This window comes from Pseudorca crassidens, chromosome 10 (genome assembly GCF_039906515.1).
Source record: "Pseudorca crassidens isolate mPseCra1 chromosome 10, mPseCra1.hap1, whole genome shotgun sequence".
Lineage (NCBI taxonomy): Eukaryota > Metazoa > Chordata > Mammalia > Artiodactyla > Delphinidae > Pseudorca > Pseudorca crassidens.
In genome coordinates, this window is record NC_090305.1 from 19557474 (window position 1) to 19579936 (window position 22463).

Sequence of the window (22463 nt, forward strand, 5' to 3'; positions counted from 1 at the left end):
ATCTCCAACTTCCAGTTCTACTCTCAAAAATAGTGTCCTTATTTGTAAAGATATCACTACATTCCTTTAAATGAAGGGGCCTTTAAATGAAGACTCAAACTAGAAATTTCTTTCAAACACAAATGGTAGGATATATTTTATTTCCCTTGAACAACTGTTGGGTCCTCTCCTTTTGGGCAATATGATTCATAAGAACTATCATGTTTCATTTCTGGCTCTGGCCACCAGAAGCTTAAAAGCCAATTTATAAAACTGTGTCACAGAAACCATTATACAGGGAAAAGGCTGTGATCCTGGAATAAGCAAATTGTTACACGTGGGTAAGAAGCATGGCAGGAACCTTCAACACAAAGCTTAAAGCAGTTTTCCATCAGGTTGAAGGTGGAGATCGCCATTTATTGGGTTGGCCAAAAAGTTCGTTTGGTTTTTTGCCATAAGATGGCTGTAGTAGCACTTAGTTGTCTTTAACTTCATTGGAAACAATTTTGTTAGATTCAGGCTGTCATATCAGCGTGCATTTTAAAAAACCTTATCAAAATTGGTGAATTTCTGTGTAGCCATTTTAATATTGAAGATGGAAGAAAAAAAGCAACGTTTTTGCTTTATTATTTCAAGAAAGGTAAAAATGCAACTGAAACACAAAAGAAGATTGGTGCAGTGTATGGAGAAGGTGCTGTGACTGATCGAGCATGTCAAAAGTGGTTTGCGAAGTTTCGTGCTGGAGATTTCTCACTGAACAAGGCTCCGTGGTCCAGTAGACCAGTTGAAGTTGATAGGAATCAAATTAAGACATTAATTGAGAACAATCAATGTTATATCACACGGGACATAGCCGACATACTCAAAATATCCAAATCAAGTGTTGAAAATCATTTGTACCAGCTTGGTTACGATCATTGCTTTGATGTTTGGGTTCCACAGAAGTTAAGTGAAAGAAACCTTCTTGACCGTATTTCTGCACGTGATTCTCTACTGAAACGTAATGAAAACGTTCCATTTTTAAAACAAATTGTGACGGACGATAAGAAGTGGATGCTGTACAATAATGTGGAACAGAAGAGATCATGGGGCAAGAGAAATGAATCACCGCCAACCCCACCAAAGGCCAGTCTTCATCCAAAGTAGGTGATGTTGTGTATATGGTGGGATTGGAAGGGAGTCCTCTATTATGAGCTCCTTCCGGAAAACCAAACGATTAATTCCAACAAGTACTGCTCCCAATTAGACCAATTGAAAGCAGCACTCCATGAAAGAGTCTGGAATTAGTCAACAGAAAACGCATAATCTTCCATGAGGGTAACACAAGACCGCATGTTTCTTGGATGACCAGGAAGAAACTGTTACAGCTTACCTGGGAAGTTCTGATTCATCCACCATATTCACCAGACATTGCAACTTCAGATTTCCATTTATTTCATTCTTTACAAAATTCTCTTAACAGAAAAAATTTGAATTCCCTGGAAGACTGTAAAAGGTACCTGGAACAGTTCTTTGCTCAAAAAAATAAAAAGTTTTGGGAAGACGGAATTATGAAGTTGCCTGAAAAATGGCAAAAGGTAGTGGAACAAAATGGTGAATCCAAAAAAAAAAAAAATGGTGAATACGTTGTTCAATAAAGTTCTTGGTGAAAATGAAAAAATGTGTCTTTTATTTTTACTTAAAACCCAAAGGAACTTTTTGGCCAACCTCATACCTCTGGGACAGATCATCATTTTGTTCTGCAAAAAATCACCTGAATGGGCTGTTTAGATATAACATACCTTAAGCAGAGATCTGAACGCTAAAGAAAGAAGTTTGAAAAGGTGGGTTTTGCAACAACTAAACCATTCTCCCTTTGGGCCAAGTTGCCATAATTACTTTAGAATCTATTAGACTCACTCAAGAACGTTCTTGAAGAGACTGGAAACACTCACATGTTTGTCCCCTCTACAAGTTGGCAGCCCAATCCATGAACACAGTGGGCACTCCATGATTGTTGACAGATCAATAAAATCATCGGTTAGCATCTTATCAAAGGTAAAGAGGATAGAGAGAAAAGACAGACAAACCCTAAATCACATTATTTGGGCTCAGTAACTCAGGAACTTTGAATTAATGAAAAACACCTCATAAGAAAAAGACGAAAAGCAGTGAAAAAGTGGGGATTTGAGAGAGAGAGAGAGAGAAAAGAGGGCTCAAACATTAACGACAGCATTCTCCAGAGTAAAGAGTACACCGAGTATGGAATAAAGGAACATCTTGCCTTGCATACTAAGCAGTGGTGAATTTAATAAGACGGACGGATGGCGTGGGGAGAGTAAACTTCAGGAAACGATAGGGCTTTCCCGATTGTAGTATTTCCTGAAGTGGCCCTTGTATGATCTAAAACTGTGCTTATAAAAATTTAGATGCTTCAGACTCCTGCGTCACACCCACTAGAAGTTCTGATTCAGTAGGTCTGGATGGGGCCCAGGAAACCACATTTTAACCAGGGTCACTCTCAGGGAAGCCTCAGCCTGGTTTTACCATACTTGGACAAACCCCGGATGTAAAACCAGTTTCTCTGGCCATATCTCCATCCTCAATCTTTGGTAAGTTCAAAGGGGCTCAGCTGGCTTGGCTGGCCTAGTTGGGGCATGAAGCATCAGAATTGATGCTCACCAATGATTTTACGCCATGGTGTGTCAACAAGAAGCAAACAGACTATATGAAAATAAAGATTTACGATAAAAAAAAAGTCTGTCATTTGCTTTCCAAAAAAGATCTACTATGCAATTCTTTTAAATAAATACATGAAGTTTTCCTGGTATATATGAAATGTGATTTTATTTCCCCCAAAATAGTCATGATAAAAAATTTAAATGCCTGTTTCCCGAAACCACTTATGCATGAGGTCTGCCTTTTTTTTTTTTTTTTTTTTAGCGGTACGCGGGCCTCTCTCTGTTGTGGCCTCTCCCGTTGCGGAGCACAGGCTCCGGACGCGCAGGCTCAGCGGCCATGGCTCACGGGCCCAGCCGCTCTGCGGCACGTGGGATCTTCCCAGACTGGGGCACGAACCGGCGTCCGCTGCATTGGCAGGCGGACTCTCAACCGCTGCGCCACCAGGGAAACTCGAGATCTGCCTTTTTATATATGAAATAAGTCTATTGGAAAGCAAACACACAGCACCTTCACCTCCTCAGGTTGATCTGAGTTACTTAAGCCAAAGATAGGAAGTCCAAGTGTGATGTCTGGTGGTGTCTCCAGGGTAACGGTTTCCTACCTGTAAGGGTCACCAGCAGCAGCAATGAAGAGAGCGCACCTGTGGGGGGAGCCATTTTGATTCACACGGTGGGTGGAAGCAGGCTTCAGAGATGGCCCTGGGGGGTCTTTGGGGCAGGCTTCCTTTGATGTTTCTTAGGAGCCAGATTCGGCCTCAAGAACTTCAAAGGAAAAACAGAAAAGAGACAGGAAGGAAGAAACAGGTAAACGCAGAAACATACAAAGTTACTTCTATTATTTATTCATGGCGATGGGAAGCCTGTCTTGTTTACATCCCAGGGCCATAGTGGGGTTCAGGGCAGGACACGCCAAGATGTGCCCCTTTGGCATGTGGATTATTTCAGTCAAGGTCTAAAGGATTCAGGAAGAATCTTTGACCTTCCCCCTAACTGCCCAAAAGGATTTAGTTAGAAGACCTGTTCCAGGAAGGGACCTCTCACCATAAATAAATACAGTATAATGTGAACTAGGTGTGGTAGACAGGGAGGAACATAGCAAAGTCTGTTTGTTAAAATTCCTCTCTGTGTTCTTCTGTCTCTGTATGATGCAGCAAACATTTGTTTACCAAACATGTGCTCTTTTTCATCTTCCTGTGAATTGCCTTCCTTCCCTTTGAAGTCCCAGACCCCTACCCCCTTCTCCTTGGTCCAGGATGACATATATACCTCATTTTACTGACTCTCATTTTACCTGGAATCTCTCACATTATGTGGATTTCCTGTATGTAAGCAATTAAATTTGGTTTTCTCTTGTTAATCTGCCTTATGTCATTTTAATTATTTGACCAGGCAAAAGGACCAAGAGCAGAAGGGGGAAATTTTCCCCACCCTGACAACCATATCTCAGGCAAACCATCCACTGAAGTTTGTTCAAATAGCAAGTACAGTTCCTAAGAAGGGGCAAAGGGTTTCTCATGCTTTCTCCCTTTATAAGCCAAACCGAGGGAATGAAACAGAGTCAATCATACTACTATATTTCATCAGTTCTAACATGTAAATATTTTCATGCTTTACCATCTCTGAAATTGGGATGTCTTAAGTTGGCCAAACACTGGGCAGAAGATAATGCCATTGCTTGTACACACACGTGGACTCTGCAGAACTGGTGTCAGAGGCTTGAAATAAGGCAATGTGAAGCACTCTTTTCAGAAATGCTGCATCCCCAATGCTCATGACGACAGAGAGGCAAAATTGTGCAGAAAAAACACAGACCTCACTAAATGCTTTGATAAGTGATTCAGCAGAATGGACAAATATTGTCAGGAAATTTAAAAATACCTTAATGTATATTCACTTATATTTCCTTTTTATATATGCACAAGAAAGACTCAGGATAAAAATCTGCCAAAGCAACCCCCAAAAATCTCTTTCAATGTGTAGAGATAGTTTACAGGATAAGAAAGTGATGTGCTATGGTATAACTGACAGGGTTTCTTTCTTCCTTCAAGGTGTTTAAAATAATGATGGCTCTTCCAATCATTAGCATCTTAGAGTCAATGAACTAGAGTAATATTAGCATTTTATTTTCACCTGGCACTTTCTTCAATGTGATCTTCACAACAACCCAGGCAATATAATAATCTACGCTTTCGATAGTACGAAGATGATGAAATTGACGCTCAAAAAAGTTCACTGATTTGCTCAAGGCTGAAGAAGAACCAGTACAAGGAGGTCTGGACTCCAAGTATTTGTTATTTCAAATATGTAACAAGGCTTCCAGGAGTAAGCACACCTAGATAAGGGCTTCCTAGAGCGTGCCAGAGCCTTGCTGTGAGTTACTAGTTGGTATGTTATGGTAGAGTTTAATCCCAGTGCACACCACTCTCTCCCCGCCCTTTCCTTGTTCCCTCCCCACCCACACAGCTTACACTTGTTCTTTTAGGAGAGAACAAGACTCATCACCTTCCCTCTTCCCGCCCCCTTTCCAGAAGCATCTCAGTACATTTAGAAATTTACATGTGAACTAGGGATGACAAAGAGTGGGACACCCCAGCAGAGGCCTCCCAGTTAGTCATTTAAGAATGACATGGAGAATTCCATAACAGACAGGGTCTTCCTCCCATTATAGTAGTTGAAAATGCCACATCCTTGCTTTCATGACATCCTCTGAACCCAAAGTGCTGTCCTGGAACAACCAGACACCCTCAGAAACTGGTGACTTGAGGTTACAGGGAATGCAAGATTCCACCCAGTGGGGTGGTGGTGGAAGTGTCATACAGTAACATTTAATTTCCAGAGGAGCAGCAGAAGTGATTCCAGGCTTGTGTTGAGACCCCAGCATTAGCACTGCTGGCCCTGCAGGTGAGATGTTTGTGCCCAGTGACAACAGCGTAGCATCTTCCTTGGACTAGGTCTGTCACATTCCTGGCTGTGTAGTTTCCAGCCTTGTTTTCCCAGTTCCCCAGAAACTAATGTTGTTTAAATAAATTCCTTATATTGCAGAAGTTAGCCAGAGTTTTTTTTTTGGATACCCTGTGTTCAAACACAATGACAAAGATCCACCAGAGACACAAATTTACATTCTGCTCTGGTTACAACCAGAAAAACTATTATCATTGGAGAAAGACCGGAAGGAACTCAGTCTTGGATTCACACACTGAACAGTACTTAGGTTCATACATTGAAGTTTGGGTGATTTTTTTCCCTCTTTACCAATATATTGTGTATTTTTCTCTATATATGTTATTAGAATACACAAAATTTGGGGGGAAATGATGTGGTAATCTAGGGGAGGTGAGGGGTATCAGATGACAAAAGAAACAATTTAGTAATGAGTTGGCTGTCCTTTATTCAAGGGAAAACAGTCCACGGATTGGGAGAGAACAGGATGTCATAAGCAGTGGACCACTCTCCCTGAGGGATTGTGGGCAAGAGTGAGTTTTGTAGCACATTAGAAGTGGCAACGTGGAAACAGGGCATGACTGGCTAGGAGGTCGGGGATTTCCTTACGAGGCAAGCAGGTCCTACTTTCTAGGGTGAGGTGAGCTAGCTAAGCTGAGCTGGAGGATTGCGATTGGTGTATCTGAGGGTTCCTTGACAGGCGTTTCCCATAAATGCAGCTTGAGGCAGGAGATAGGTGGGCCCCAGGCTGAGCAGCTGGAGTTTGTCACCTGTGGACAGATACTCCAAGACAAAGATAATAGCTGGAGCAGAGAGGAGCTGAGTCCTGCCCAGATAAGAGATAAAGAGACCACATATACCTCATTCTGGAGGTCAAGAAGACCTTCCTGACTACACCTGTGCAGAAAGGCTCCTCGGGGGGCCAAAAGGGAGGGGTCGCCACCCCATAACAGGTGATGTCAACCTTTCCACAGGCCTCTGAGCTGGAATCCATCTTGGCTAAGAGATGCAGACACGCACAGGGGAGGACCCTGAGTTATACCAAATATGGACTGAGAGCCAGGCAAAGCAAGGTGACTGGCCAGAGGAAACCCAGAAGAAATGCCCCATATAAGTGACTTAAACTACCACGAAGGCACAGCTGTCTCTCTGAGCCCGCCCATGTGTCTATTCACATGTACTTTTTTTTTTCCCCTCCTAATAAACACTTTACTTGTTTCACTACTTTCCATCTCTTAGTTGAAATTCATTTCTACAAAGTAGAGAAGCCAGAGCCTTGTCACTAGCCCTCATGGCCTCATGGTCTAGTGGTTAGGATTCAGTGCTCTCACTGCCACAGCCCGGCTTCAGTCTCTGGTCGGGGAACTGAGGTCCTGCTTCAGGCCGCTGCTGGCCAAGGCCACCTGAGATCAGGCTGACTGTGGTTTAGATTTGGGATGCGGACCGGGCCACCGGGGCAGCTTCCACTTTGAAGGTCCTGATATGTGAATTAGCTTTGTCAGAGGCAACCAGAAAGAACAAGGAGCCTATTAAAACAGTCAAACCCAGCATCCTATAGAAGGAGGGCTTGGAAACTGCTGGACCTTGCTTTGACTCTTCCTCAAGAAACAACTCAAATCACAAGAAGGCCTCCCACTGAACCGCGCTGACGGCTCTGTCGTTGTCCACCTGGAACAAGGTTGCTGCCCAGCCTGCAAGCATCACTGGCCGGTGCCCAGCGGAGTTCAAAAGAGGCCTCCAGGGGTTCTGTGTTATTGAGCCGAGTTAGGTCAAGAGACTGGAAAGGAACCAGAGTGCAGGTGACCGAAGGTAAGTTCAGGAGGCGGGTATAACGTTTCTCTGTGTCAGGATAACAGAGGCCATCAGAACACGAGCTTCCAATAAGGTAAAGGGGAGAATGTGAACGTTCAGTAAGCGTCCCATAAGCTTCATGCCTAACAACCCAGAGAGAGACCGCCTGCTGGTGCAAACAGTTTGCCACTAAGAACTTCCTTGCCCTGCAGCAAGGAAAGTGTGGTTTGGGATGGGAAGTGGATAGAAGAAAAGATTGGCCATCTCCTGTCTGCAGTGATTGACCACGCCCTACCTAAAAGGCAGGAGAAGAGCAACTGGCCCTCCCGTGATGCCAGCTGCCAAGACGCTGCCCACAGTAGCAAAGGTGCTGTCAGGCGGGGGCAGTTGGTCAGGAACTCCACGGATAAAGACTGGGCCCCTGCCATACCATAGGGTACCTTAAGCCGAATTAATAAAAGGCGCATCTGTGGGCAGACACTGCTCCAAAGGCACACAGCCTGGTAAATGGGCGGGATTTCCAAACCCTTGACCCTACGGCAGATGCCCTTGTGCAATGTACCTTCACAAACATATTGTGCCTGGAAAGCTCTGGAAAGCAATTATCTTAGTGCAAACTTAACAGTGCTCAGCAACAAAAGCATTTCCTATTCTCAACATCATCTGTAAGGTTCCTTTATTCAGTACATTAATATAAGCAAACAATGCATCTGCATTTCCTCAACATTAAAAGGCGTATGGACTTCATGTTATCAAAAATCTTTTTAGCACTAAGTTTACAGGGGCTTTTTTTTTTTTTTTTTTTTTTTGCGGTACGCGGACCTCTCACTGTTGTGGCCTCTCCCGTTGCAGAGCACAGGCTCCGGACGCGCAGGCTCAGCGGCCATGGCTCACGGGCCCAGCTGCTCCGCGGCATGTGGGATCTTCCCGGATCGGGGCACGAACCTGTGTCCCCTGCATCGGCAGGCGGACCCTCAACCACTGCGCCACCAGGGAAACCCGGGGCTTTTTTTGTTTTAAGATATTTTTTGATGTGGACCATGTTCCGAGTGTTTATCGAAGTTTTCACAACATTGCCTCTGCTTTACGTTTTGTCTCTTTGGCCGCGAGGCATGTGGGATCCCAGCTCCCCGACCAGGGGTCGAACCCACACCCCCGGCATTGGAAGGCAAAGTCCCAACCACAGGACCGCCAGGGAAGTCCCTAGGTTTTGGGGTTTTTTATACATATAGAGCAGGGGTCCTCAAACCCCAGGCCGTGGACTGGTGGCGGTCTGCAGCCTGTTAGGAACAGGGCTGCACAGCAGGTGGTGAGCGGCGGTGAGCGAGGGAAGCTTCATCTGCCGGTTCCCGTTACTCCCCATCACTCGCATTACCTCCTGAACCATCCACCATCCCCCGCCCATCCATGGAAAAACCATCTTCCACAAAACCAGTCCCTGGTGCTGAAAAGGTTGGGGATCGCTGATATAGAGTACCTCATGAGTTAAACCATGTTTTGACATATATTTTCCCTTCTGATCCTGATAATAACTCTCTCTGAGGTAGGAGTTCTTATTCCCATTTTACACAAAAGGAAACTGAGTTTTAGAGTCAGTCTTGAGACTCTGGACCTCAGACTTGCCCTGTAGCTGCCCCAGTCCTCCTCTATGGTTCTCGGAAGTAAGAACATTCTGCTCCGGGTTACTTAAGAAGAGCTCCCCTCTTTCCTTATTATTGAATCTCTGAATTGCCTGATTCTCTTGATAGAATCATGCCCTCTCCTGCTGCTTGCCTCTGCCTACCTTTCCGTTGTTTCATGTTCTCATTAAAGGGAAAGAAAAATATTAAAGAATTCACATAGAAAGCCTCACTAGCTTCCTAAAAATTTCAGTCAAAGATAGAGCTGAATCTGAGCAGTAAAATAGGGCTTTTAAAATAAGGTTTAACAAGTTCAAAACGTTATAAATAGTACAGATGCATAGATCCTTACATAAACTCTGCATGGATCAACTTTATACATGTGAAGTTCTGAAAGAAATGCCCCTTCCAAGGTGAAAGTAATTTTTTTCTCCCTTCTGATATTTTTTTCTCTTCCTTTTTTCCTTCCTCTCTTACCTGTATTTTCTATTTTTTTATACAATGAATACATCTTACCTTTGTATTAATAAAATACAATTATATTTTCATTTTTAAAGAAGGCTTAGGTATTTTGCCATGGTTGTTCTAACATAGCATTTAAAAAATAAAAAAAAAATTACCAAGCCATATGTAAAACGGTTATTTCTGATTCCTTATATTTCTGGCCTAATCTTGTTCTTGAACATCACCCCATCCCTGAGCTTCCTGTCATCCGTGACCATCCTGGAAGCCTCACCCCAACTTTTCTTTCTCTTTGGATAATGGTGATGACATCACTGACTTAGAGATGACATAAGGCTCAGGGATGGTGTTAGAGAGCGAATGAGTCCTAGAAATGGGCTGAGCTCAGAGAAGAGCAAAGCACAGAAATGTATTCAACAAATAATGATGGCGCACATCTTGTCCTGGACAAGAAAGGGATGAGGGTCAAGGATGCAGGAAAAGCGAGGCTCAAAGACTGCTGGTGTCTATTCAGTGAATGCCCTCCCCTTATTTCTTAGTAATAAGATTCAGATAATTATTTGGGGCACCAGGGTACTTAGCTAAAAGACTACATTTCCCAACACCCCCTGCAGCATAGTGGGGTCATATGGTTAAGTTCGGGAAGATCCCACATGCCACGGAGCGACTAAGCCTGTGCGCCACAGCTACTGAGCCTGTGTTCTAGAGCCCGTAAGCCACAATTACTGAGCCGGCGCGCCTAGAGCCCGTGCTCCGCAACAAGAGAAGTCACCGCAATGAGAAAGCTGCGCACCACAACGAAGAGTAGCCCCCGCTCACCGCAGCTGGAGAAAGCCCGCGCACAGCAACGAAGACCCAGTGCAGCCAAAAATTAAAAAATAAATTTATTTTAAAAAAAGAAAGAGGGCTTCCCTGATGGCGCAGTGGTTGAGAGTCCGCCTGCCGATGCAGGGGACACGGGTTCGTGCCCCGGTCCGGGAGGATCCCACGTGCCGTGGAGCGGCTGGGCCCTTAGCCATGGCCGCTGAGCCTGCGTGTTCGGAGCCTGTGCTCCGCAACGGGAGAGGCCACAGTAGTAAGAGGCCCACGTACCACAAAATAAAGAAAGAAAAAGTCACTGTAGTAGCTGTGTCCAATAAACTCAGGTCAACCAAGTAGGAAGCATCCCGTGGCCCCAGGCAGGCCTCCTGGGACTACGGTGACTGCGTACATCTTACACAGACGGTTCAGATGACGACTGGAGACAGTATTACAAATCCCTGAAATATGCCAGAACAGACACCTTGAGAAAGGAGAGCAAACTCATCACACAACTCTTCATGTCCCCCTCTTCCCAGTCTTCTTTCCAGCATCGACCAGCCTCCCCTACCCTGCCTATAGCCAGCTCAAAAGCCAGTTCTAAGAAGCCTTCCTCAGCTTCCCAAACATAACCTCCAAGCTTCAGTCATTGCTCCGTCCCCTCGGGACACATCAAGGCTACATTATCACCACAAATATAACATTGTATGAGAAGTACATTAACATTTGTAAAAATTCCATTTATTTCATAATGTCCCTGGCACTTTACATGCACTCATTTTAATCCTCTATAACCCCTCCAATTGCATATTATTATCCCATTTTATAGATTATGAAACTGAGGCTCAGAAAATCTAAAATGTCCAAGAACTGGAACCCAATCCAGGTATGTCTGACACCAGAGAACATGTTCTTTCCACTATTCTGTACTGCCTTATGTGTCTCTCTCCATTAAAAGAAAAAAAAAAAGCTAATTGGGTTTTCTTCTAATTTATAAAAGCAATAATATCCAATATTAGGGTATAATTAAATATTATTGTATAACCCATGGATGTATAACATCCATGTATTATTACTATGAAGTCTATGGTCCAGTACTACATGCAAGATGCAGATTTTAAAAAGAAAACAGTATTACACATGCATGGGGAAAGTCTGGATTTCTGTGTCTAGCAAAATGGCAACACAGCAAAATACTGAAATTACTGGGGAAAATATAACAAACACCTTTTAAATATATAACTGCATTCACAAGAATATAAGCGAAATCCCCCAAGGCTGAGAACAAACAGAAAGCTGGAAAGCTGATGCTGAGGTAGCGGCTGCATGAGATACCTGCTGATCTCTAGACCTAGAGACACGAGTTTCATGGCTACAACACAGAAGTTAGAGCCTTGGGTGCATTCGAGATGAGGTGTTGGAACTAATGCCTCATAAAAGCAGGAACCTTTAAGAGCTGCATCCCTGTGGGTGAAAGGATGAACTAGGAAAAAAAAAAAAATCTGGCCACTGTGCTCTATGGAAAGAAATAATTCTCCTTTGAGAATTGACAACCACAGGTTTGCACCATTTTTCATTACAAGTTTAGTCCAATTAATCCCAAGGGGAGAAATTACCTTTAAGTGGTCCTGGGTTGGTAATTCCCACACATACCTGGCAGAGGCAATGATAAATCCTTTCTGGAAGAACTCTCCTCAACCCCTGAAGAGAACCCAGACAAACATGAACTTAGAATTCCAAATTACAAAATACACAGGCACCATGAAGAAAGGTAACAGAAAAGAAAGACAAGGGCTTCCCTGGTGGCACAGTGGTTGAGACTCTGCCTGCCAATGCAGGGGACACGGGTTCGTGCCCCGGTCTGGGAGGATCCCACATGCCGCGGAGCAACTAGGCCCGTGAGCCATGGCCGCTGAGCCTGCGGGTCGGGAGCCTGTGCTCCGCAACAAGAGAGGCCGCGACAGTGAGAGGCCCGCCCACCGTGATGAAGAGTGGCCCCCACTTGCTGCAACTAGAGAAAGCCCATGCACAGAAACGAAGACCCAACACAGCCATAAATAAATAAATAAATTTTAAAAACAAAAGAAAAGAAAGACAGGAGAATCAGGTCCCCGAGCTTTTCAAATAATGAAATCATGGCATACAAATATAAAATAAGATGCTTAAAATATTTAAAGAAAGAAAAGAAAAAGTAAGGTATAAGATTTGCACACACACAAAGACCCTGGCAGATTTGAAAAATAACCAAGCACAGGTGTAAAAATAACAAGATAACATTTTTTGCTCATCAAAAGCTCAACAGATGTGTTAAAGAGCAGATGAGACACTGCTGAAGAATTCACGAGCTTAGAAGGTCCTATCTGAGCCAAGTCTTAAAAGAGATGAGAGAATGAAACACGTGGCTGTCTGAAAGAAGAGTTCCAGGCAGAGGGGACACGAAATGCAAAGGCTTGGAGGAGGGAATGTGCCCTGTATTCCAGGAAGAGCAAGGAGGTCAGCATGGCTAGAAAATGGGGAGGCACCAGGAGGCAATGTTACGGAGGCAATGGAGGCCACGCTGGTTTGTAGGTCAATACGAGGGATCTTTGGCTTTGCCTCTGAGATGGGAAGTGTTGCAGGATTAGCTCCCTCAGCTGCTGGCTTCTGTGTCAAGCGTGTAGAAGGCAGAGAGCTAAGTTAGAAGCCCGTGAAGTTATCTGGGTGGGGGCATGGCGTCTTGCCCCGAGCTGGTAACAGTGAAGGTCTTGAGGAGTCAGATTCCTGATTTATTTTGCAGGGAGAGCCCGAGGATTTGCTGTTGGATGGGATGTAGGATATGAGACAAAGACAAGTGATCAGGATGACTGAGCAACCGGAAGAATGGGGTTGCCATGACCTGAAATGGGCACCAACCCAAGACATCCAAGTGGAGTGTTGAACAGGGCACCAGATAAACAAGTCTGTAGTTCAGAGGAGAGAGGTGCTGGAGGTATAAATGGGGAGCCGTAGAGTTGGTATTGAAAGCCACAGAACCGCTTAAACACCAAGGGAGGAAGTATAAAGGAAAGAGAAGAGGGGGAAGAACTGCCTGAGTGGTGGACTTGGGTAGGAGAAGGGAGATGTGTGTATGTGAAAGGACTGGCCCATCTTCAAACGGTTCCATAAACAACAGCTCTCATCTAGTCAGATGCACCCACAGGGAGGTCTTCTGATCTTGACAGTTCCACATTTTGCTGTCAGCAGGGGTGCAAGTCACAAGGTAGCAACTCCCTGGCTGCTTCAGCCAGGGCAAACCAAATATAGCTCCGGGCTGATTAAAAGGCTCAACTGACAAAAACTGTAATTAAGTGGATTCTGATTGCTGCTAATTTGAACACTACCAGATTAATTGATGTAAAATCCTGTTCTGTATATCCTTGGTTAATAATTTACCACTGGGGGAAAAAATTAGAAATTTATTTTCAATATATTTTATCAACACTGGAGGTGAGTAGGAGAGTCAGGCTTCTTGAACTTGACATTGAGACACGAAAAAATATGCAATTTTACTTCAGAAATTTTTTCTAAGTCAATTTTTGTAAGCAGGGCTGCAGCCTTTCAGAGCTTGGCTTTAATCTTAGCTAGGAAGATTCCAAACATGAGGGCCTCTTCGGTTTTTGCCCTGAAAGGGAATGCTGACAATCTATAATTGTGTTTGTCTATCCTCAACCTATCCCTAAAGAACTGCTATCCCTTGTGCCTGTGCAGGCAAAGGCCTTACCTTCCTGCTGCCAATTCTCTTTAGTATTTCATTTCAAAGCAAGAAACAGAAGCAACATGATAGCAGCCAGCGTGGGCACACGGGACAACGAAGAAGCACATAATTATGCCTCTCTCCCCTTTTAGGGAGTCTTGGTCGGGTTCTCCCCTTCCCGTCCATCAATCCCCTCCCTTCAGGTTTCTATAAACCCAAGCTTCCAGGAACAGATGTTGGCTGTTATTACTTGTTTAAGCCTTAAGCTCGTATGCTTTATGAGAATGCTATCATTGTCACACAGAGATTCCTGATGACCAAAGGCTATTTTCGGTACTTTTGACAGATGGCAGTATAGGAGATATTTTGGGGTAGGTGCTTGTCTTATGGTTCTCTAATCATAGCTACTTAACACACCTACTTTATCCTCAAAGCTTGAGACAAGCAGGATGCTATAGTAATAGACCAAGTCCCTAGGTGTTCCTTAAAGAGGGATGGTTCCACCCTTGCTGTTCGAAGCGGTTGAGTTCTCTAAACAGGCAGATCCTGGAGACAAGGGTCACCATTATTCCAAGGACTGTCCAGAGACCCAGGCTGCACAGCAAATATATTCACATTAATCTTCCTGGGGGGAAATGAGCTTCATTAATAGGACTTTGGCAAGCTGAGAATAAAAAGGAAACTTTCTAGTTCAAGATGGCAGACTGGACATATCAATACATCTGTTTCCCCTCTTTCCTATGTTCCCATTGAAAAATAAAGGGGAGGGACTTCCCTGGTGGTGCAGTGGATAAGACTCCGTGCTCCCAATTCAGGGGGGCTGGGTTCGATCCCTGGTTGGGGAACTAGATCCCACATGCATGCCGCAACTAAGAGTTTGCATGCCACAATTAAAAAGCCCGTGTGCCTCAACTAAGACCTGGTGCAACCGAATAAATAAATATTAAAAATAAATAAATAAATAAAATAAATAAAGGAGAAAGGTAGGCAAGAAAATACAACACAACGGCAGAAAAATAAGAATGAGAACTACTAATAGACCAGAAATTCCAAAAAACTCCCTGGAAGATAGAAAGCAGATGGCATGGAACTGATGGAGAGAGAGGAAACCCACTCCCTAGAAACTGAGAACGCACAGGACCTTCAGGGGCCACTGGAGAAGCTCTAAGCCCTGAGCCCAGGAATGTAGAAACAGGATGCCAGCGTACAGCACTTTGGGTGATGCACTAAAAGACAGATCTCAAGCTTATTCCAGAAAACTTCTCTCTCAAGAGATAGAGATTTGTCCTCATAGGGCTTCAGTGGCAGCAGCGGGCCTCTGAAAAAAAAGGAGAGCCAAGAGAATCTGAAGACTGTCCTGGAAAGAAACATACTCCATTCCAAAGCATTGCACCTCTAGAGCACAGCTCTCCTCCCTGTGGCTACCTGGGGAGTCCCTACCCACCCACACCAGAGGGAAACCTGCCCGGACCCTGCCTACCCACATACTCAGACACCACAGTTAACCTCCCACTCGGACAGTGAATGGACAGCTCCGGAGGAAAGCAGCCACACCCGCATCAGTAGAGTCTTCAGAAATCAACAAGACTAGGCAATCAGAAATTGCCCTACATTTGAGAAACAGAGAAACAATGCATTGAAGAGAAGGACCATGACAAACAAATAGGAGGTCAGTTAAAAGGACAAAGAAAAACTTTAAACATGGTAAGTAATATCCTCAGAAAGACTTGAGACGGTACATCCTCCATAAAATAAAAATAGTTGCTACAAAAGAGGAGAAAAAAAATCAGAGCAGAAAAAGTTCTTGGAAGTTCAGATAGGATTGCTAGAATAAAAACTGAATGAACAGGTGAAATAACAGCTGTGATACTAGCAGGTAATATATATTGAGTGCTTCCTATGTGCCAGGCCCAGGTTGTTTTTAGCACTTAAAATGTACAAACATACTTAATCATCACATATTTTCTGAATTTTCCCACTTTTAACTTCTTTTGCTTTCAATGCAAAAACTTTTCTAAGTAACCTTATGTGTTCCTATTTTCCAGCCTGTAAGTTCTCTTCTTTAAATTGTTTTAATTTTAATATGCTGTGTTTGACTCATACAAAAGTTCTGAAGCATCATTGTCCTCTAGGGTCTTAAAAGCCTGAACAGGTCCACAATGCCTTATCCATCTCTATGCTCCCTCGGATGCTCATCAAAGTGCTTTCCTATTGAATATAATCCAGGGACTTCCCTGGTGGTCCAGGGGTGAAGAATCCGCCTTCCAATGCAGAGGACGTGGGTTTGATCCCCGGTCGGGGAACTAAGATCCCACATGCCGCTGGGCGACTAAGCCCTCACACCACAACTACTGAGACCATGTGCTGCAAACTAAAGAGCCCACGCATTCTGGAGCCCGAGCCGCATGACGAGAGAGAAGCCCGCGCGCCACAACAAAGAGCCTGTATGCTGCAACTAAGACCCGATGCAGCCAAATAAATAAATAGAAATAGCTTAAAAAATAAAAATAAATTTAAAAAAATATGGAATATAATCCTTGCTTTTACCATCTGTGTTAGTTTCCTAGGGCTGCTATAACAAAGCACAGCAAACTGGGTGGCTTAAAACATTAGAGATTTATTCTCTCACAGTTCTAGAGGATAGATGTCTGAAGTCAAGGTGTCAGCAGGGCTACGCTCCCCCTGAAACTCCGGGCAGAATCCTTCTTTGCCTCGGTCATTGGCATTCCTTGGCTTGCAGCCACATCACTCCAATCTCTGCCTCTGTTGTCACATGACATTCTCCTTGGCTGCCTGTGTGTCCAAATTTCCCTCTTCTTATGAGGGCACACTGGTCATATTGGATTAAAGGCCTCAGCTTAACTCAATTACACCTGCAAAGACCCTATTTCCAAATAATGTCCCATTCACTGGTACCAGGAGCTAGGACTTCACCATATCTTTTGGGGAGGACACATGCAACCCGTAACACCATCCTTTATATTTTTCAACAGAAGGGCTTTCTGAAATTTTCCCACCTTGTCCCATTATTGACTCCGTGGTACCTAAAACAGAGAGCATTCTCTAAGTTTAAGGATGGAAAAAAAAAAAAAAAAAGCCAACCATTTTACAGTGAGAAGAAAGAATAACTCAGGTCTTCAGACACTGGGGATTTTCTTTCATCTCTGCCCAAAGGAAACCAGCCAAGTCAGAACCAAGGTAGAATTAGTGACAAAGGACTTCAGAATATTTGAAACCTCCAGTCCAGAACAAGGTACGTTGTAGCCAGAAGTTATAGACGCTGAATGGTGATGGTTTATTGTGGCTGCTGCTGGTTTTTGAAATAAAAAGCCAGAATGAGCTATGAAAGATGAACTTCGTGATGAAACTCTGCTGTTCCTCAGGCGCTGCGTTATTTCTGCGATAGCATTTCTGATCAAGGGGAAAAGTATGATTTTTAAAATGATATAGTGCAAAACCCCAGAAGAACTGCCTTTTATTGGTTGTTGTCTGTGCCCCAAGCTCTGGCACACTGGCCGGATGGAGGCTGAGTGAATGAAATAACTCGTTCTTTAACTAGAATATCAAAAATGTACACTAAAAACATGACAATCAAATCATACTAGATAGCTAGTGGCAACATGCTATAAAGCATGTTCACTGGCTCTGAAAGGCAGGAGTTCACCAACCAGGTTTTGTTAGCCAGTAAGCCAGCCAGTACACTTCAGCAAAGCTACCCTCTTAGAGAAACACGGTCTCATTTTCATTTAACGTTCTATCACAAAAGTATCCTTCATCGCTATTGATACTTTCTTCTTCATTACTCTTTCTTGTTATCTTGCAACATCCCATTGAGGTGGTTATTATAACTGACTTCACCATTTCCTAATCGCTAGGCCATTAGGTTGTTTGTGATATTTGGCTTTTTTATCAATAACGCTTCAGTGAAACGCCTCTACAGGCTCAGAAAAAAAGCAAGTTGCAGCTTGCCTGTCTGAGGTAAATGAAAACAGCTCAAAGGGGGCCTAATTTCAAAGATCCCAATGGATCTTCTGGACAGCATTTTCCTGCAGGCTACTCAGAACAGACTGTGTTTATAATTTGTCCTGTTTGTGGTTTACGGGCTAACAAAACTTGGTTGGTAAACACCTGCTTTTCAGAGCCAGTGAACTCAAACAAGATGAGCTGTATTTTGCTATTTCAGCTTAGCCCCTGGGGGCTGCCGGAGATGTTCTCTTGTCTTTTATTATTCTTCATTCCTTGCTTTATCAGCCACTACGGTGACAAAAACTGTCTTTGCTGAGGCAGCCTTTAACCGCAGGGGTGGCTGCAGGCCATGGGTTACCATCTGAGCATCCTGCACTCGAGGAGAGTCAAAGCAACGTTAGAAAGGAAGTGGTGATTTCCTGGAAGTAACTGGATGAAACAGGTAAGAGAACAACTCAAAGGTCGGGTGGATAGCGTTCAGTGAAAGGTCGTATGTGAGGAGGAAGAAAAGGTAAGAGACATTTATATTTATTTTTTTTTATGTACTGATTCCTAGGGTATACATTTTGCCATCTTTTCTAAACTGCTGCAAATGAACACACTGCCTCACGGTCTGTGTATTATAAATAACACCAGAGTTTTATATTCCTGGAGATACTGTTCCTAAACCAAGAGGAAAATTTTCAGAAGGTGAAACCGTAAGTGTCCATCATGGGGCTTTAAACAGTCTCCCTAATTATGGGAGTAGCTTAGCTTTCAATCGGCTCAGCACTTTTCCTTCTCCTTAAATTTAATTCTTACTAATGGGGTCAACTAAATAAATAATATGCTTTGTCCTGTGCTCTAAATAAATGCTTTGTCCTGCGCTCTAATAACTAAATCATCACCTTCAGAAAGCATGCACAGGGAAAGGCCAGAGAGAGTGCAGACACCATCTGCCAGAGACTTTGGGGGAAAACCCAGTTTGTGCTCTGTGATGTCCAAGTTCAGATGCCAGACATCCTGTGTGTCAATGACAGTGAATCTGCTTTGCATCAGATTCTGAAGACAGCTGGTGATTACCAAAATTATGAATCAGGCAAACTGTTCATCAATTCTGAGACTGTTCAGTCTTTCAATTCCATTTATCAGCAGGCCTATGATTAGCTGGTCAAAGAGTTCTCCTTTAAACAACAAAGATTTACTGTATAGCACAGGGAACTCTATTCAATATCTTGTATTAAACTATAACGGAAAAGGACTGAAAAATAAAAGATCTGAACCACTTTGCTGTACACCTTAAACTAACACAATATTGTAAATCAACTACACTTCAATTAAAAAAAAAAGAGTTTACCTTTAGAATTTAACTTTCTGGCATTAAGGAAATAATTATTCACTTATTCCCTATGAAAGAAAAGGACAAAATGAAAGAAGGTAGAATACTGTCAGTTAATAATCTATCCTATTAGTAATAAGAACATTTTAAAAATGGTTTATAATATTCATCATCAACATAATAGCCATTTATAATAGTCCTTTTATTCACAAGGCAATTTTACATACTTCATATTATCTGAAGCTCCCATTAAGAATCTGAGAGAGGTAAGATAGATATGTGTCATCCCCAACAGGTACACAGAATATTCTGGTTGAATCAGTTGAAATTCTGCGGCTCACTAATCAGAACTTAGTTTCTGGTTTCTCCAAAACAAGCCTCTAAGTTTCAGTGGGTAAGGAATATAAAGGATAAAACGGAGTCAGGATTGCTTTCTCCTGGTCTTTCTCACTTGCAGCACTTTCCCTTGCCAAGACAACTGATAAACTCTCCATGAGTCCCACTCCTTCACCCCTGACCTGCCTGAGCCTGGAGAGCAGTCTTGAAAAGAAAGCAGCTGAGAAAGTACCTGTAGAAGAGGTGTAGACCCACCGCTCCTGCATCTACAAGGGGCTCTCAAGCCCCCGAATCCTCACCAACAAAAACAAGGAGCTAAGGCAGAGGAAACTCAGACAATACATGTAGTTAGGTGTCTCGCCAAGAAGGTAAAAACTTGGCAATTTTTCAGTAGTGAAATCTATGCTCTGAATTTCTCCACTGGAAGCTGATAAAGTAAAATAAGTTCTAGAAAGCCTGTGCTAATCAACACAGAGGATTACCCAGGAATTTACTGGCATCAGAGATAATGCCTTACAATTACAGTATAAGATGACTTCCCACTAGGAGATCAAGCAGCATTAAGGAAAACAGGATCCAGCATTGGTTTTTAAACACAGGAAGGGCATTCATGTGGAATGGGGAGCGAACAGATTCTGTGAAGCTCCAAAGGGCAGACCAGGGAACAAATAGGAGAAAATACAAGCCAAAAAAAAAAAAAAAAAGTGTCAAATCCCTCCTTTAATAATGTTCTAAGAATAAGATTATGTCGGACTTCCCTTGCGGTCCAGTGGTTAAGACTCCGCGCTTCCAACGCAGGGGGGCACAGGTTCGATCCCTGGTCAGGGAACTAAGATCCTACATGTTGCGTGGTGCAGCCAAAAAATAAATAAAAGAAAATAAAAGAATCAGATGATTAAGGAGATGGTGGAAACAGTAACACAAGATGTTTCCTTATCATTAAACTCATCAAATGAATGAAAGAAACATCAGCACTAGGATTAATACGAGCAGGCTGGTGAAGATCAGCAAAGTTCTTTGAAGCAACAGTATCTCTGTATAAAACAGACGAATATACAGATAGAAAGAGCACTAATGAGAGAGACCCCATTCCTAGGCATGGCCAGAAGCATTACAAATATGCAAAAAGACTTACAATGTGACAGAGAATATCTTTAAATACAATAATAAAACTGTACTGGGAGAGATAATGGGAGATACGAATAATTGGGGAGGGAAACCTTGTATAACCTGGAAAGATAATAGGTATTAAAGATAACAATATATTAGGTTAACAAAGAAACAAAATGAATTAAAACTTTTGTACTTAACAAAATCCATCTACAAAAACTTTTGTACTTAACAAAATCCATCTGCAAAAAATAAACAGGCAAAAATATGCAAGGATATTTGGGGAATGAGAAGAAAAGACAATGGTAGATTCTCACACTCATTATAAAGCAAAAATCACCTAAAATATATAAACTAAAATTGTAACAGGGAAGAACCAAATCTGACTACATGTTGGATCTGTTTCTTTTACTTTAACTTGCTTTCCGCTGCTTTTGTTCACTAAAAGGATACTGTCTGTACATAATGGCCTGCCTGGGGAACCCTGACCCTCCGCTTGAATGTTAAACCAAAGTGCCTTTGTTCAGGGAAATATCTGGACCCTGTTCACCTGTGGATGGCTACAAGAAAGAGGAAATTAACACATCCCCTCCAGGAACCTGGCCATTCCAGGAGATATTTGCAAAACTTATGGCCTTTTTCTTTACCTCATCTCCTCCCCATCTCTGTGCTATAAAAGTAACTGGCATCCAAATCCCGGTAAGATGGCTATTTTGAGACTTTAGTCGGCCATTTCTCGGTCTGCCGGCTTTCCGAATAAAGTCGTATTCCTTGCTTTAGCACCTTGTCTCCCATTTATTGGCCTGTCTTGCCTTGAACGAGCTGAGTGAGCTTGGACTCGGTAACAAATTGACTTTTTATTAGGACTTACTCTGTAACAAACTAGGAGTAACAAAACAAAGGGATGGGAATTACTTTTTAAGAAATGCCTTATGATGACTATATATTCCTAACTAGAAGGAAAATCTACTTGAATGTTCAAAAGACAAACAAAAACCAAATGGGAATAGTTATAAAAAAGAAAGAGAAGGAGGGAAAATACAATATTAGTTTCAAACGCAGGGACAAAAATAATTTGGGTCAGTTAAGGAATTAGGTATTATCAAAGACTAATGCAGCAGGAAAGTAGCTGAACATCTACTGACATTATAAAATATTATGAGGAGCATCACAAAGACCACTGCAGCCTAGAAGGACTAATGCATCCTAGAATAGGGGCTAGAAGAAACCAGAGGCATGTCATGATGACACTGAAAGAAAAACGAGGAAGGATTGCCAAGATGTGCCTCTTTACGGGGACTTTCTTTTAACAACCCTTACAGAACTAATTTATAACTTCCATTTCCAGGCTAAATGAAGCATATGTATATATAACAACAACAAAAAAACTTTTTTTTATTAACACATAGCTAAGCTCCTATGCAGAAGCAATGCAAAATCTGTCTAGAAGGACAGTCCTCAACACAGAGCACATAGAACTCCACCAGAAAAACAATCCCCACTGAAGATGAACCACCCTAAAAACAAAAGTAATACAAGCTAGGGAGCAAACCAGTACAAAGGAGAGGTGGCAGACATAACAAATTGGAGCAAGAAAAAGAAGTAAAAGTACACCTAAGAGACACTACAAAATAAGTATGTTTGAAGTGGTGAAACACATTAGGTGAAGAGAGGAGACAAAAATCATAATAAGGTAACAGTACAGTAAGATATTTATTTATTTGTTTGTTTATTTATTTATGGCTGTGTTGGGTCTTCCTTGCTGCACGTGG

At 42.8% G+C, this 22463-nt stretch overlaps 1 protein-coding gene across 5 annotated transcripts in view; it reads right to left on the reverse strand.

Annotated features, from left to right (window-relative positions):
• Window positions 1-22463, reverse strand: part of KIAA0319 (KIAA0319 ortholog) — a 74596-nt gene that overhangs the window by 45781 nt on the left and 6352 nt on the right. The window contains exon 2 of one of the 5 annotated variants that reach the window (XM_067752117.1): window positions 3281-3401. The exons of 1 other annotated variant lie outside the window; for it this stretch is intronic. In XM_067752117.1, the coding sequence (XP_067608218.1) occupies window positions 3281-3296 (16 nt within the window). In that variant the 5' untranslated portion in view covers window positions 3297-3401. Of the gene's footprint in view, window positions 1-3241; window positions 3402-22463 lie in introns of those variants that run through there. 3 more of the 5 variants (XM_067752116.1, XM_067752120.1, XM_067752115.1) reach the window with 3 other exon arrangements.